The sequence below is a fragment of the Castor canadensis genome, chromosome 13 (genome assembly GCF_047511655.1).
Source record: "Castor canadensis chromosome 13, mCasCan1.hap1v2, whole genome shotgun sequence".
Taxonomy (NCBI): Eukaryota; Metazoa; Chordata; class Mammalia; order Rodentia; family Castoridae; genus Castor; species Castor canadensis.
Window position 1 is genome coordinate 36,193,104 of NC_133398.1, and position 17,445 is coordinate 36,210,548.

The following is a 17,445-nucleotide window of genomic DNA, read 5'->3' on the forward strand; positions in this document are numbered from 1 at the left end:
GTTTCTTCATCTGTAAAATGAAGACAATGCAATTTTGAGCCAGTGCTTCACAACATTTGTGGTGATACAAGTTCCCTGGTGGTCTTGATCAAATGCTACTTCTGATCTATTAGGTGTAGGGTGGTGCTCAAGATTTGGTGTTTTAATAAGCCCCTAGGATCTGGGAACCCATTATGAGTTGTACTGTTTTAAAAGAAATGTTGAAAGAATTCAATGAAATAATGTACAAAAGTGCTCAGCATTGTGCCTTTCAAACAGTAGTGCCTAGTTTTTGTTTTTGTTTTTGGTGGTACTGGGGTTTGAACTCAGGGCCTCATACTTGCTGGGGCAGGCGCTCTCAAACAGTAGTGCCTAGTAAATGGTGGCTACTACTGTTTTTTTTTTGCCTTCTGTTGTATTGGCTAACTTCCCTAGCTGGAAGTCACATTTTTCATTTTTCTTTCTTTTTCTGTTTGGAAAAGTAGGGTATTGCGATGTAGCCCAGGCTGGCCTTGTAGTCTTTTTCTTTTTCTTTTTTGGTACTATTGGGGATTGAACTAGGGGCATTGTGCTTGCTAGGCAAACACTCTACCACTTGAGCCATTCCCCTTGTCCTTCTGGTTTTTTAGTTTGTTTGTTTGTTTGTTTGTTTTCAGATAGGGTCTTATACTTTTGCCCAGGCCAGCCTTGGACCTCGATCCTCCTACCTTCCAAGTTGCTAGGATTACACCTATGTATCACCATACCCAGCACATTTTTATTCTTTAGACAAGGACTTTCCTTCTTTTATGACACTAAGCACTTTCCCCCCTTTATGTGTCTCATTTGTTTTTGTTGTTATTTGTGTGTGGGAGGGGGTTGGTTTGGTTTGCTGGAGTGGAGGGAGTTGATTTGTGTTTGGTTGGTGGGTTGGTTGGTTGGCTATGGGTTTTATTTATTTATTTATTTATTTATTTATTTATTTATTTATTTATGGCAGTTTTGGGGGGTTAAAATTAGGGCCTCACACTTGCTAAGTAGGCATGCTATCACTTGAGTCAAGTCTCTAACCCAGTTGGTTGGTTTTGATAGACAGATCTTTGCCTCCTGCTAGACTTGAGAGTAGGCTGTTCATCTGATTACCCACTAAATCATGATGCTTACCACGTGATCTTCTACATAGCAAGTGTTGCATATATACTTGGGTTTTCTTTTCTTTTTTTATTCCACAGGGACCTGTGTGGCAGGGAGCTGACAAGTAATTGTTTGAATAGTCCTGGTGAGGTCAGTGTACCACATAATGGTGCAGGTAGTCATTCATTCATTCAGTCTTGAACAGCCTGCCATGGCCAGGCTCTAGGTGTAATTCAAAGCAGTGGCACAGAGTTCCACCCTTAGCAGCTTATATTTTACTCGAAAGATAGACAATAAAGAAAACATTCTGTGTGAAACTGTGAACTCCTTGGGGCAGAGAATGTGTTTAATTCATCACAGTGAATGTCCTCATAGGAGGTGTTCTGGAATGTTGTTAGCTGGCCACTCTGGGTCCTCGCCCACTGTTACATGGTTCATCCTGATGGTGTGAACTTGGTACGTACTCAAGTCCCCATCACTTACCATGAGTCCACTCACACAAAAGCATTTGTGAGCCATGAAGATGTGACTAGTGATTTTATGGGGAATCTAAAAGGGCTTCATGTTATACCCTACAGCAAATAACTTAAAGTCTGTCTCTAGAGTCTGCTTTGAGCACTAATAAGATCAAGGGTTTCCCCTACTGACCTTTCACCACACAGCTCCCAGATGCAGGTTCTTTAGGAATACAGCTACTCCTGACCCTGGCTCGTCCCCTCCACCCCCTCACTGCCCATCTTGATTCTCAGTGAACTCAACAGCCCAGAGACCCCACCTTTCTCAGAAGCAAGGGAAGGGTAGACAGCACCATCAAACACAGCACAGGGTTCACTGCAGTGCCTTCCACACGGAGAGTTCTGTAAGTGTTCCAAAGCTGTTCACTCCCACTGCCTCCTTGATTTTTTTTTTTTTTTGGCAATACTGGCATTTGAACTCAGGGCTTCATGCTTGCAAGGCAGGAGCTCTATCATTTGAGCCACTCCATCAGCCCTCTCCCACTGTCTCCTTTACAAGTCCTTCCCCAGGGCAAGTCCTGGCCTTGTAGATGTTGGACTGTCCCAGCTTGGTCATTGGACAGCTCTCACTTCTTCACTCTGTCATTAGTAAGCTTATCTTGTGCCGTGGATTGAAGTGCTTTTCAAGTCTGTGTTCAAATGTCACTTCCCCAGAGACCTTCCTTGACAGCCCTATCTACACCCCAATATGTACACACACACATGTACCCCTTAGCCTGTTTCATTTATCGTTACAACATTTATGTTAATATTCTCTTAATTTATTGTCTGTCTCTGAAGGTCACGATTTTTTCTTGTTTGCTTTTTAGTACTTAGAATAGAGCCTGGGGCATAGCAGGGAATGGACAACTCCTTGAATACTTAGCCTCAGTTCAAGGTGTATACTCTGTGAATTGAAAGGACCTGCCTGGTGTTACAATGCTAGGGAGCAACAGAGTACACTCACCAAGAGCCAAGTCTTGTGGGGCTCACCTCCCAAGAGGAGATGTCTCCCCTACCACTGGGGACAACCAGGTGGTCCAGAGGCATGTGGATACCTCCAGTAGGAGTGTAGGAGGGAGCCACACAGAAACCCTGAGCTCGCACTCTTGGGAACACATGAGAACTGGAAGAGTTGGGGGGCTACCCCAGGACCTGCTCCCTACCATCCCAAACATTGTTTTTCCATTCTTTGCAGCCCTCACACCCCAGGTGCCCAGGCCCTAAGGGACTTCGTTACTTCTTAATTCCACAGTCAGCAGTCCCAGTGGCGAAAAGGAAGAGCAAAGCTTGAAGAATACGTTTTTTAAAAAGTGTTACCTGGTTATAAAAATCCCTGTTGCTGTGTGGATCCCCATGGATTAGTGTTTAGTCGCAGTAAATAAAACCAAATGAAACAACAGGGAACGTGACATTTGAATAAAAGGAAGTATTCATCTGAGCTCAGAGGGGATCCCCAGGGAAGAATTGTTGGCTTTTTTCTAGATTCAGAACCCTGGAACTGGGGACGCAGGCAAATTTGGAGGAAGGCAAGTGTGATAGATGGAAACTAACCTGCTGAGATTTCCTCCTTCCCCTGAGGTCAGCTGCTCTACCATTTGCTTCCTGCTGCAGGTGTACTTCTTGGAACTCCAAGAAAACTGAAGCCCCAGTTGTTTCTGTGTCAGGTGTTGTCTTTGTCTGTTCTAAGTTGCTATAATAAAATACTTGAGACCAGATAATTTATAAGGAATACAAGTTTATTTAGCTCATGGTTCTAGAAACTGAGAAGTCCAAGAGCATGGCAGGTGCAGTGACACACACCTATAGTTCTAACTAGGGATGCTGAGTCTCAAGAGGATCACTTGAGCCCAGGAATTCAAGGCCAGCCTGGACAACATAGAAAGACCCTGTCTAAAATAAATAAATAAATAAATAGTAAGGCCTCTGGCAGCATCATAACATGCAGAGGGCATCACATGTGAGACAGCAAGCATGCTAGCATTTGTCTCTAGTCCTTTTCTTATGAAGCCATTAATGCCATCATGGGGGCCCCACTCTCATGACCTCACCTAATGGTAATCACCTCCCAAAGGCCCTACCTCCAAACACCATTAACATATAACTTCTGGGCGCCAGTGGCTGACGCCTGTAATCCTAGCTACTCAGGAGGCAGAGATAAGAAGGATCATGGTTCAAAGCCAGCCCAGGCAAATAGTTCACAGCCTTTATCTTGAAAAAAACCCATCACCAAAAAAGGGTTGGTGGAGTGGCTCAAGATGTAGGCTCTGAGTTCAAATCCTAGTACTGCAAACAAACAAAAAAACCCATATAACTTTGGGATTATGTTTCTACTTATTTCAAAGCAAGTGTCTTTGCCCAAAATTTCCCAGACACCTCCACACTATTCTGAAAGAAAGAAATTATCATTTAATAGTTGCAAAATCGTAGGTCCGCCTTCACTGTTCCACTTAACATACCTCTCCTGGATGTATTTCCTTAAAGTACAACTCTGATCAGGCCATTCTCCTCCCACAACACCTGTAATAGATAAGAGTTCCAGCTTGAGTCAGGCATTCAAGGCATTTATCCACATGAAATGTGTGAGAGAGAAGAGTGTCACTGGAGGCGTGGATCAAGTGGTGCAGCACCTGCCTAGCAAGTGCAAGGTCCTGAGATTACCCCCAGTAGTGGTAAAAAAAAAAAAAAAAGTACAAAGGAAAGTGTCAGTGACTCCAGGAAATAGAACTGAGACCAGCTAGGGAAGTAACTAAAAGCTAGACTAGCCAGGCATGATGGTGTATACCTATCACAGCTATTCAGAAGGTAGAGATGGGATGATAGTGATTTGAGGTCAGTGGGAGCAAAAGTTAGCCAGACCCTATCTCAAAAACAAGCCAGGCATGGTGGCACAGCTATATAGGAGGCAGAGGTAGGAGGATCACAATCTCCTGGCAGCCTGGGCAAAAGTTTGAGACCCTAACTGAAAAGTAAACTAAAGCAAAAAGGTTTGGGGGATGGCTCAAGTGGTAGAGCACCTGTCAAGCAAGGTCCTGAGCTCAAACCTCAGTACTGAAAAAAATTTTAAAAACTAGCTCAATTTTAGGAAGAATAATGAAGTCGCTTCAGAACAGCCATGGAATGCATGATCTAGGTTTCTAGGGGCTTTCTAACAGTGCCCTTTAGAGTTTCACCTGCTCTATTAGTTAGGAATGATCAGGTTCTATAGGAACGAACTATCCCCCAGTTCTTAGTGCCTTAACTCAAGGCAGGTTTATTTTTCATACGTAGTATGTGTTCATTTTGACTTGGCAAGGGTTTCTCCTTATCCTAATCTCTGAAGGATCCAGGCTGCCAGAGTAGCTGTCATCTCAGATGTACTAAAGAGGAAAGAGCTCTGGAGGAACTTAGATGTTCTAGTCAGAAGCAACACACCTCTGTTTTTGCTCAAAGCCTATTAGCTAGTTCTAGACATATGGCCCTACTCACCTGTAGTTGGGACCAGAGTGCCTAGAGGGGAAAACTGGAACTAGTTGGTGAAGGGCACTGCTTACCAATACATTATACATTGGATCTTTTATTTATTTATTTTTGTAGTTTTTTGAGACAGGGTCTTGCTATGTAGCTCAAGCTGACCTCAAACTCACAATCCTCCTGCCTCACTCTCTAGAGTTGGAATATAGGCATGTGCTCCATGCGCAGCTTACATCAGATCTTTAAATCATCACAATGAGCCTTTGGGGTGCTATCAGGATCCCCAGTTTATATGTTAGGAAACTGAGGTTAAATGACTTGCTCAAGGTCTCCTAAATGACTTGATCCCAGGTCTTCTGACTTAAAGATTTTAGGTCCTTGTGATACAGAGAGGACCACATCACTGAACAGGTTGAAGTTGAGAAGAACCATTATTGAGGAGGCTGCATCAAGGTGGGAGGGGCTATTTATTACAATTACCAAGGGAGTCTGTTATAAATGCACATAACTTAAGCTAGGGGTTTGACTCAAGTGGTAGAGTGCCTGCCTAGAAGTGCGGAGCCCTGAGTTCAAACCTCAGTACCACCAAAAAAGAAAAAAAAATGCACATAGTTAGTTCTGATTCTGAGGTCTGAAGCAGACCTATGAACAGGCACCCAGTGATTTCTTAGGTAGATAGTCAAAAGCCATGATTGACGAACCACTGCTATAGGAAGTCCTTCCAAGTATGGTCCAAAGATTTTCTTTCCTCTTGAGCTCTGTGTGCTGCAACAGTGCTTAATTCTTTTTGCACCATGTTATTAGTGTGTTGATTTGTTATCACCTGGAGGTGGACATTGCTTCTTGTTATTCCATTGCCCTCTAACTCCTTAAGGGCTGTGTTTGCAAAACAGATGAACTCAAAGCTGTGTTTATATAGCAAATTTCCATAAAGTTGAGAAAACACTTTTTCACCTAAAAAATGGGAGTGGAGACTTGATTCTCTTATACTTGTTCATTTACTACATATGAGGTTAGTGTATTTTTTTTTGTATTCTTTATAACTGAATGTGTCCTATGGTATTCTTTATTAGCAGGTTGCTATGGTGACCATGAGAAACCCATCTGGGACAGAAATTGGCAGTGCTGGGTGCTGTGGGATATCACATGGGCCACACAACAGGTTGGCTGTATTGAATACTGTTACATAGTAAACTAGGCTCCAGTTGGCAGTGAGGCAAGCTGTAGTCATTAGGGCTGGTGGCTGGACTTTGGTAGTTGTGATTTGAGTCTTTTTTATATCCCTCCTAAGAATTGGAATGTTGACAATAGGTCCCAGGGAGGACCCTTATGGACAGACTTGCAAAAGTCTACAACCTCTCACCTGAAAGGCTGTATAGATTAGGGTTGGCTCATTCACTCTTGAACACTTATCAAGGTTGTCCCTTGTGAAAAGAAAGAACATTATGGATAACACTTCTTAGAAAGGACATGGCCTATGGCACTCCCTGAAAGACCAGTATACAGTCATACTCAAAGGAACTAATAAATCAGAAAGTAGGATATGGGACAAGGGAATGGGGGCCTAAAAAGTAGGTCAAAGCTCTTAGTAATGATCAAAAGATATTCCTTCCAGATGCAGTAATTGGTCCTGGTTAAGATGAGGTTAGCCTGTGGGAGGAAATGTTTAGATAGCAGATATTTTGCATATTTTCATTGGGGAAATTATTTAAATGGGGTTAATGCAGTTCTGGTGGTTTTAAATTGAAGTCATTAGAAAATGCAGAAAAAAATGAAACAAGGACAGCTAGAAAAGTCCTGTAAATGAACTTCTCTTTATAGGGAGATGGGAAAATTTAGAAGGACATGCAAACTGTGGAGACCTAGTACAAGCAGGAGCATATATTCTATGGGAGGAGGAGACTGAATCTGAGCTAATTAGCAAATGTGAGCTGTGTGAAGAGTCAGGGCTAGCGAGAAATGTAAGATGCGAAGCCTTTGAATTCAGAGAGCCATTTACTGGTCACTAAAACTTTATGTAGAAATAGCAAAATAACATTTTTGTAATATTTCATAAGTAAGGGAAGCCAGGAAAATATGGTTGTCCCTCAGAATCTACAGATTGGTTCCAGGGTTCCCTTTCCCCTACTGTACCAAAATCTGCAGATGTTCATGTCCCTTATATGAAATGGTGTAGTGTTTGCATAGAATCCTCACACATCCTTCCCTGTACTTTAAATAATGTCTAATAATTTATAATTTCTAATACAGCATAAATGCTATGTAAATTGTGATGCTGTATTATTTAGGAAATAATTACAAAATACATCTGTGTATGTTCTATACAGACAGTCTTTTCCAGCATTTTTAATTTTCATATAATAGACACATTTTAGTTTTTATTTTGTGATTGGTAAGTTGACAAGTTATAGTTACATATCTTTTTAGAGTACAAAGTGATGTTATGACATGAATACAATGTTGAAAAGACTGGGGTTCGGTTTTTTTTGTTTGTTTTACTGGGGTTTGAACTCAGGGTTTCATGCTTGCTAGGCAGGCATTACTACTGCTTTAGCCACCCCTCCAGACCGCAAATATTTTCAGTGCACAGTTGATTGAATCCACAGATACAGAACCTGAGGATATGGAGGGCTGACTATAGTTGGAGAAGAGTTCACTGAAGCTGAGCTGCATCTAATCCACTCAGACTGGTCCTGGTATAGAACTCCTTCCTTGTGCAAGTGACTGTGATGAGAAAAGCAGCATTTGACTTAGGAAAAGAGTAATTAGAAGAAGAATCATGCAAAGATTCAGGAAAGGTCTGAGGGAAAATTTGGAAAGGATGTGGAGTGTAAAGATAGGAAGCTGTGAGGGAAAATGTGTTAAGTGAGAGTCAGACATAAAAGGGTAAAATTAAGCTTGCCAGACGTGCTACTGACTTGTTGCTTCTCCCAATGAATGTGGCCAGTTGTAGGTAATAATAAGTCATCACTTTCTGGAATCATTGAGTGAAAGAACATATAACATGGGAAAAATCAGAACTCCACTCTCATAGAACCTAGGATAGAGTGATCTTGGCACTTGTAGGGACAAATGCTCCTGTGTCTTTTCTGTTGTCCTGAACAGCTACGGCAGAGGAGGGAGTCAATACTAGGTACTTAGTCTTCAGAGAGAAAAGTACCCAGTCCCTCCCTACCCAAAGGAAACCTACAGACTAGTGGAAGAGACAGAAGCCCACCCACCAAATAGGCTTAAAAACAATGATCAACCCAGGCGCCAGTGGCCACACCTGTAATCCTAGCTGTTTGAGAGGATCATGGTTCAAGGCCAGCCCAGGCAAATAGTTCTTGAGACCCACATCTCCCAAATAACCAGAGCAAAATGGACTGAAGGTGTGACTTAAGTAGCAGAGCACCTGCTTTGCAAGCATGAAGCCCTGGGTTCAAACCCTGCTCCCACCAAAAAAAAAAAAAAAAAATCAAGCCAGGCACCACTGACTCATGCTTATAATCCTAGTATACCATTACCACCAGAATAAGAGAGTTAAAAAGACTGAAGCCAGATGTGGTGATACATGCCTGTAGTCCCAACTACTCAGGAGACTAGAACAGGAGGATCATTTGAGCCTGGGAGTTGGAGGCCATTCGCAGGTATTTACTTAAAAGAAATTAAAATATGTCCTCGAAAACACTTTTTAAGAACACTGATTGCAGCATTATTCTCACTAGCCATAAATTAGAAGCAGTTCAATTTTCCCTCATAGGAGAATTGATTTTTTAAAAGGTATGATATATACTATTCAGCAACAGAAAGGCGTGAACTACTGAGATGTGCAACAAAATGGATGAATCTCAAAAATACGCTGCTTGAAAGAAACCTTACACAAAAATATACATGCCCCGTGACTCTATTGATTTAAACTCTAGGAAAGAACTAATCTATTGTGGAAAATCAGAACCGTGGTTGCTTCTTGGAGTTGAAATTGACTGAAGAGAAGCATGAGGGCATGTTCTGGGGTTTTCTATGTCTTAAAATAACTCAAAATAACTTGGATGAATCTCCAGGGAGTTTTTCTGAGTTAAAAAAAAACAATGTCAAAAGGTTACATACTCTATGGTTTCACTTAGATATTTTTTGAATGCCACAATTTCAGAAATGGGGCAGATAATGGTTGCCAGGGGTTAGGGACGGGGTGGGAAGTAGCAAAGAGAGGTGGTGTGGTTATAAAGAGGGCAAATTTGAAGGATACTGTTGTGTCTAGACTGTAGTGATGGCTACACATACCTGCACAGGTGGTATAGAAGTTAATACACAAATGAGTACAAGTAAAACAGGAAGTTGAATAAGATTGTCAGTATCATCATGCTACTTATGATATTATAGCAGGAAAATGAGCAAAGCATACAAGTGATCTCTCTGATATTTATTTTAATTGCATACAGACCTGTATTTATCTCAGTAGTTTAAAAACAAAACAAAAACCAGCTACTTAAAGAAATGTCTGATACCATGTCTAAGCAGGAGATGTACAAAAACAAGCCAGGAAGGAAGCAATCAGAAATCAACCTGAGGCCAAAGATGGTTTGAAAGAAAGACACCCAGGAATGTACCTCCTGAAAGCAAGACACAGTACCATCACAGACTTGCCAGAGGAGTCGAATCCAAGTCCAGGCAGCTTCTGATGCAACTACCATGAAGCAGAAAATGCTGATGATGGGAACCACCTCCATTCTTCCATGAGTATGCATGCTGTCAAAAAATTCAGACTGTGAAAAGCTAGTTGAAGGGGCCAGGTTCTTCAGCAAATCAATCGTAAACAAAAGAGAGGGAAGGGAAATGTAGGTGGAGTGAGACTCAAAAGACTTACCCAAACTAAAAACGTAAGGACAAAACTAAAACCATAGTGTACGAGAATGCATACTTGGATGATAAAACTTCTTCTTGAAAGAAGTTTGGGAAAGTGGTAAAGGAGGTGCAAACACGGGACTTTAGAGGTTATCTGGTATAGAGAAGAAGGGAAAAAGAAGAAATTCAGGTTTCCCTAGTGAGAGACGTGGACAGCCATGTGGAAAATGCTGGTTCCGTTAGCAGAACCTAGAATACAGATGATGGAGCAGAGTGGACAGAGGTGATTACACTATGTTAAATATTGAGGTACTGTTTACATTCAGTGAAATGCAGACTTGAGCATACAGTCCTGTGAAGTTTTTCATATGTATGAACCTATGTAACCAACACACCAATCAAAATGTAAAACCCTTTAAATAAGTATTCTAAAACCAAAAGTGTTCAGGACTGGAAGTGTGGCTCAAACAATAGAGTGCCTGCTTTGCGAATACGAAGCCCTAAGTTCAAACCTCATTTTAAAAAATTTTTTTAAATAATCTAGAATTAAAACCAAAACTATTCGTAGTAAAGATGCATCAGAGTTCTTTCTGAGAGTGGAACATTGTGTCACATTCTCTGCCTTCTCTCTAGGCAGCTTTTAGTGGTGAGCAAACCGCAGTTTGGTTATCTGCTGTCCACTGATGGACATCTGAGATTGTTTCCAGTTTCTTGTAGAAGTCTTTTTTGTAAACATATTTTCTCTTGTGCATGTGTAGGAGTGGAAGCCCCAGGGTATGAGCCATCTGGCTGCCTCACTGCTTTGTGCTTTGACCTTTTAGTGTTTTTAGTTCCAGCCATTTTAGTGTGTGTGAGGTGGCAATTCATACCAAAAAAAAGGGCTGGCGGAGTGACTCAAGGTGTAGGCCCTGAGTTCAAGTCCCTGTATCGAAGGAAAAAAATATATTGTATAAAATTACTTTTAAGCCATGTGTATGTATGAAACATAAATGACTTTCATGCTTAAACTCTGGTCCCATTCCTGAGATATCTTATGTAGGTGCAAATATTCCAAAGTCTGAAATATGAAACACTTTGAATCCCAAGCATATCAGATAAGGGATATTCAGCCTATGATAAAAATTAATGATATAAAGATTTATGGACATATTGACCGCTTTTTTTTTTTTGGCATTTCTGGGGTTTGAATCGAGATCCTCCTATTTGTGCTTTCCTATGAAGCTGGGATGATGGGCCTACACCACCATGCCCAGCCAATGGTTGAGATGGATTCTCCAAAGTTTTTGCCCCAAACCTCAATCTAGATTCATTCTCCTGAGACTCTGGTGAAAGCCTAACAATACCAAACCAAGAAGGTCATATTTAACATAACAGGCATAATTGGGCATACAGGCAGATGTATTTGATAGGTGAACTTCTGACACCTGCAAAGCTGCTGCCCATGAAGGAAAATAACCTTGGACGTGGCCTTCCAGGTATTGAGGCAGAAGTGTTATTGCTGCACATTCACCAGCGCTGGGATAGTGCCAGGACTGAGAAGCGGAGGGGAGAACAGGCTGCTGAGGTCCAAGGGCTGGCATGTCCCCACCTAGTTTGTTTTTTGAGATAGGCTCTCTAACTTTTACCGGTCTCCTGCTGAGATCTTCCCATCTATGCCTCCAGCTAGTTGGGATTATATTCTCTCTTAGAGTGCTAAATTTCACTCTAGCAGGCAGTTAAAGCCACTGACAGAACCTTTTGTCCCTGTCAAGCTTGCTTTTATTCTAACAATTTCAATTTCTGCGTCTCAGTGTGAACCTGCCCTATTGTCCTGGCTGGAAATCCATGTCTCCCAGCTCTGCCCTATCTCTTAAGTATCACCTGTTAGTGTTCAGCCCCATAGTGGGTAATATCTGCTAGGGCTGATGAATTCTTGCCCTGAGCTTGTGCAGTCCAGCAGTCTTCAGCCAAAAGACTGCCCACCCCCACGCCCAAGCCATGTCATGCTGCTGTCTCAGTTAGGTACCCCTCCTCACAAAGCTGGCCTCTTCCCACAGATAGAACTCCATCCACATGCTCAGTGAGACTACCACTCCTTCCAGCCTCCTTCTTCCTATACAGCAGTAAGAAAGTGCCCCGGGGTGAACCAGGGCTGTCATAGTGCTCACCTTCTTATGCTGTCTTTCTGTCAGGAATCGCAGCTTGTTTCTCAGTACCCAAAAGTATATATTCATTTACCTCGTGTATCTTGTCTAGGTTTATAATTGTTTGTGGAGGGAGAGAGACTAGTTCTAGTTGTTCTGTCGTGGTCTGTAGGGGAAGTTGGGGTTCAGTTTTAGACATGATGTTGTTTTGGATACCTATGGAACATCCATGCAGAAATACTTAACAGGCAATTAGGGATTTTCCTACAGAGCCTGGAAGAGACAGTGGAGGCTGGAAATTCAGATGTTATAATCATGTGTTTACAGTAGTGATTAAAGCCAAGAGAATGGATGTGATCACTCAGCTACAGAATGGCTAGAGAATGGGTAAAAGAACATTTAAAAATTTTTCTCATACTGGGGATGTACAGGCTTAAGTGGTCCTGAGTTTAGTTCCAAGACTACAAAAAAAAAATTTTTTTTCTCTTAAAAAGACCAAGAAAGTGTAGCTAAAGAAGAAAGTGAGCTGGGCGCTGGTGGCTCACATCCATAATCCTAGCTACTCAGAAGACAGAGATTCGGAGGATCGTGGTTTGAAGCCAGCCACAGGCAAAGAGTTTGTGAGACCCTCTCTTGAAAATAACCAACACACCCACAAAAAATGGGGCTGGCAGAGTGGCCTGCCTTGCAAGTGTGAGTTCAAACCCCAGTACCACCAAAAAAAAAATTTTTTTAAAGAAAGTGAGGCCAAACATGGTGGTACACACCTGTAATCCCAGCACTCTGGAGGCTGACGCAGGACTACATCTTGAGATCTTGTTTCCAAAAAGAAGGAAAGAGGGAGGGAGGAGGGAAGAAGGAAGGATGGGAGGATGGGAGGGAAGGAAGATGGGAAGGAAGGGAGGGGTGAAAAGAAAGAAGAGGAGAAGAAGTGAAGAATAGGAAACATTAGTGTCACAGCCACCATAAAGTGTTTATGTAGGGGAGTGGCAGATGTCAGGAGCCTATCCTTTCTCTAATGTGTAACAGTCCCAGAGCCCAGCTTTCCTCCGGCACTGCTGAGGACTGAGTAAAAATCTCACTTGGGTGCTCATTACAGAAGAACCTACCTGCCCAGGCTCCAGTACTACCCTATAGAGTTAAAGTCACACCAGCTTCTTGAGGAAGCTGAGCCTGTCTTCCAGACGTAGTCACAATTGTGTGCTTCCAGCCTTCTTGGGGCTTAGACAGCTGGCGAGTATGAGCATCGTTTTCACAATACTAAGAGGAATGTCAGCTATTTTATGATAAGGTCCATGGTGGAGTATACCCTGTTTCTAGTTCTAGTATCCAGTTGTCTATAGACTGGAGGGTTTTGGACTGGAAGTCGCTCTAAGGCATCTAACTCAACCTTCTTGAGAAATTGACACTCATCACCGAGAGGGAGCTAGAGGTATATGGCTCAATAGTTCAGCGTTTACCTAGCATGTGTGTGAGGTCCTGGGTTCTATCCCCAGCACTCCAGAAAAACAAATTAGAGGGCTTTAACTAGGTGTAGAAAATTAGATGAGGCCAGTTGATGTCAAAAGGAGAATTTATTGTAAGAGTATAGAGACATATGGTGGTATTCAAAGGCCAAGGATAAAACCAAGTTTGAGAGTAGACTGGAGCCATGACCTGCCCTAGACTTGGACGGCCCTTGCTTCCTCCCTCGTGTGTGTGTGTGTGTGTGTGTGTGTGTGTGTGTGTGTGTGTGTGATTCAGTCTTCTGCCTCATCTCAGCGGGAAATGATCACCAGCAACTCTTCCTGAGTTCAGAGCTTAGGAAAGAAGCTATTCATTCCCTGTCATTCAGGAAAGAAGCCTGCCTCTTTCTAGAATAACAATTCATCTTCTCCTGGAGAAGGTATCCGTAGCCCACTTGGGTCAATGCAGTCAGTCAGTTACAGCCAAGGTCTGGGGTATCATTTTTCTATTGACATGTCTTCAGGGAGCCCTTTCTCTGTAATCATGTGGTATAAATCCTCAATAAGGGGGAAGGTTATTTTCCAGAGATAACAAGGAGTCAGATGGCAGGGCAACCAACCTAGTAGATGTTTAGGATATGAGGATTACATTAGTAATGAGTGGCTGAGCCAGGACCAAAGCCCCTGAGGCTTCCCCACTGGGGAACAGTAGCAATTACTTGATCTGGGAGTGAGCAACAGACAGACAGACACTTAGTTCTCATTCCTATTGGTATAAAGAGATAATGGTCTCTTCCCTGGAAATCTAGGGCATCCTGACTCTAGGACCATTACAACAAAAGGTGGATTCCCTCTTTACGATTCCAAACCCTTTCAGGTAGAATCCAGGGCACCTTCAATAATCTGGATACATGGGCTGGCTCAAGCAGTAGAGTGCCTGCCTCGCAAACGTGAAGCCCTGAGTTCAAACCTCAGTACTCCAAAAAGGAATCTGGACACATACACATGTGTTCACCTTTTGTCTTCTCATTTTCGTTTTTCATCTTTCATCTCCTTTCTACTTGCTGTCACATCACAAGGTAAAGAACCTGGCAACTAGGAGTTCCGGGGTCACATCCTTAGGGTGTCTGACCAAATTGAAAAGAGAGTTTTCCCTAATGCCAGATAGAAAAATTCCAGTGAAGGCTTCTGATTGAGGAGATGGAGTCCTCTGATTGGCTGTGCCTTCTTCACTTGCTTATCCGTGGGGTCAGGAGGTGGCAAGGGAAGAATGTTAAGCAGGGTAGACAAAATCTCTTTTGCTTTGTGTCTTTTCCCAGGTGACCATGGAGGCTGGTGGCCTTCCCCTGGAACTGTGGCGCATGATCTTAGCTTACCTGCACCTTCCTGACCTGGGCCGCTGCAGTCTGGTGTGCAGGGCCTGGTATGAACTGATCCTCAGTCTTGACAGTACCCGCTGGCGGCAGCTATGTCTGGGCTGCACTGAGTGCCGCCATCCCAATTGGCCTAACCAGCCTGATGTGGAGCCTGAGTCTTGGAGGGAGGCCTTCAAGCAGCATTACCTTGCCTCCAAGACCTGGACCAAGAATGCCCTAGACTTGGAGTCCTCCGTCTGCTTTTCTCTGTTCCGCAGGAGGAGGGAACGACGCACCCTAAGTGTTGGGCCAGGCCATGAGTTTGACAGCCTGGGCAGTGCCTTGGCCATGGCCAGCCTATATGATCGAATTGTGCTGTTCCCAGGTGTGTATGAAGAACAAGGTGAAATCATCCTGAAGGTGCCAGTGGAGATTGTGGGCCACGGGAAGTTGGGCGAGGTAGCCCTGCTAGCCAGCATTGATCAGCACTGCTCAACCACACGCCTGTGCAACCTAGTCTTCATGCCAGCCTGGTTCTCACCCATCATGTATAAGGTGGGTGTCTACATCAAACAGATGTCGTCCAGTCCTAACCCCAGGCTTGGCCTCTCCCTGCTTTATTGGAATTGAGAGTTTAGTGGTTATTCCTATCACGTAACTCCTCTGAAGTCTGAACCAGTTGAGAAATGTAAAGGAATCAGTATCGTTCAAAATTCTGCTTTATTCCTATAAAGCTATACTAGAAAATGAGGGATGGATCTGGGGTCAAAATCTTACACCCCAGCTGGACTAACTGAAACCACAGGTAGAGCAGCTAGGTAGGAAAGACAGGTTCTGGGAGCAGGCAGCATAGTGACAGGAAGAATCCACTGGCTGCTCATGGCAGCATGTGCAATAGCGGTGGCCTTCAGCACATGAACCCCACCCCATGCAGGATCAAGGAAGCTCAGACTTTTCCCAGGATTAGCTACTTCTCAAGGGTACCTGGAGAAAGGGTGAGGAAACCCAGTCCTTCCATGAACACAGAGCAGAGGTGTTAAAGAAAGCAAGCATCAAGGTGTTGGTAGCTCCTGACAGAGCAGTCTACTGCATATATACCATGTGAAAACTGGCTGCAGTATCTGGATGATGTACCTATTCCATAATGGCAATATCACTACCAATAACAACTATCTCTCACGCTTGTAATGATCATTAAAATGCCAGTCATTAGCGATGCACTTAATATGTGCCAGGCACATGCTTTTCTACAGATACTCTCTCACTTATTCTGCTCTATTGTCCTATGAGAGGGTGGTGTCGTCTGATTTTATAGATGAGAGTAAGTGATATAGCCAGGGTCTTAGGCTTCGTAAGGGACAGAGCCATGATGCAAAGTCATATCTGCAGCCTAGATGGCTTTCCACCTGTGTCCTTATTTGATCCCCACAACAAGCATTTGTGGTGAACAGAGTAGATGTGCTATCCCCATCTTGCAGGTGAGGGGCACTCAAAGTCAGAGATGCTAAGTAACTTTATCAGGTGGGTAATTAGTGGGGTCAGAGCTCAGATCCGGGTCTTTGGATCTAAGCACTTATAAAATTACAACATGCTGGATTCCTTGGAAGCTTAAAAGCCTGCTTTTAGCTATAGAATGTGCCAGAAGGACTAATGAGCCCCCCCTTGGGCTGGTCCGCAGATCCAGAAGGAGAGTTTGTTTCCAGAAACAATGTGTCAGACCCATCAAGCTTTATAATGTTTTTACTCTTAGAGTAGTGTGTTCATTTTGGTCTGGAAGCGCAGCGGTAGCTACTTGAGGGAGGGCCTGGCCTTAGGCTTCTCTGTAGCCCTCCATCTGCCTTAGGGCTTGGCATTATTACTGCTCAGTCCTTGATTGTCTTTTTAACTCAAAATGGCACAGGACATGGAATGGCCTTGCCTGAAAATACAAAGGCCAGGACAATATTACAGCAGTTTTTAGTGACATCAGAAGAAAATCTCAGCATCTGTAGGGATCTGGCCTGTATCCTTAGAGAGGACTGAGGAAGAGAAGAAATGGACTTATGTGCAGCAAGAAAAAGTAGGTTAGTGATAAGGAAGAACTTAGGTTAGGGGAAGTCAAGTCTGGGGAAAGCTATCAGGGGACCTCACTGCTAGAAAATGTTTAAAACAGCTCAAGAAGTAGGTGTGTTTGTTTGGAATATTAAATAGGTCATGAGACACTCCCACATTTTATGGTGCAGATACATCTGACGCAATGTGTGTGAAACTCAGGGAGGTTCTTTCTCAGGAATGTAGAGCAAAGGGGTCTCACCAAGCTTGCCTCTCACTAAGGCCCAGAGCCGAGCGGCCCAGGTGAATTATGACTTTAGCACTTTCCCCACCCCCACCCCCGACTCCTGAGGGCTCTCTGTTCCTTGTGTCCATGGCCCTAGATAATAAGAGCTAACTTCTACTAAGTGCCAGCTCTATTTCTGGCACTGCACTTTGTGCTTTATTAACTAGTAATCCCCATGCTGCAGACTGATGCTTAGAGAGGTGATGTCATTTGTCCTGGTTAACGCACTTGAAAGAGACAGAGCTAGGGGTTGTCCCTTATGGTCAGCTCCAGATCCATGCTTTTAACCACTGTTTAGTGATGGCAGCATCCCTCATCCCCTCTCTTCAAAGATGCAAGTTG

General features: G+C 43.3%; 1 protein-coding gene across 5 annotated transcripts in view; it reads left to right on the top strand.

Moving 5' to 3' along the window:
- The window catches only part of Fbxo10 (F-box protein 10), a 43,229-nt gene that overhangs the window by 9,292 nt on the left and 16,492 nt on the right, over window positions 1-17,445 (top strand). For 3 of the 5 annotated variants that reach the window (XM_074051430.1, XM_020158184.2, XM_074051433.1), the window contains exon 2: window positions 14,751-15,341. In XM_074051430.1, the coding sequence (XP_073907531.1) occupies window positions 14,757-15,341 (585 nt within the window). In that variant the 5' untranslated portion in view covers window positions 14,751-14,756. Of the gene's footprint in view, window positions 1-6,148; window positions 6,202-14,750; window positions 15,342-17,445 lie in introns of those variants that run through there. The other 2 variants (XM_074051432.1, XM_074051431.1) reach the window with 2 other exon arrangements.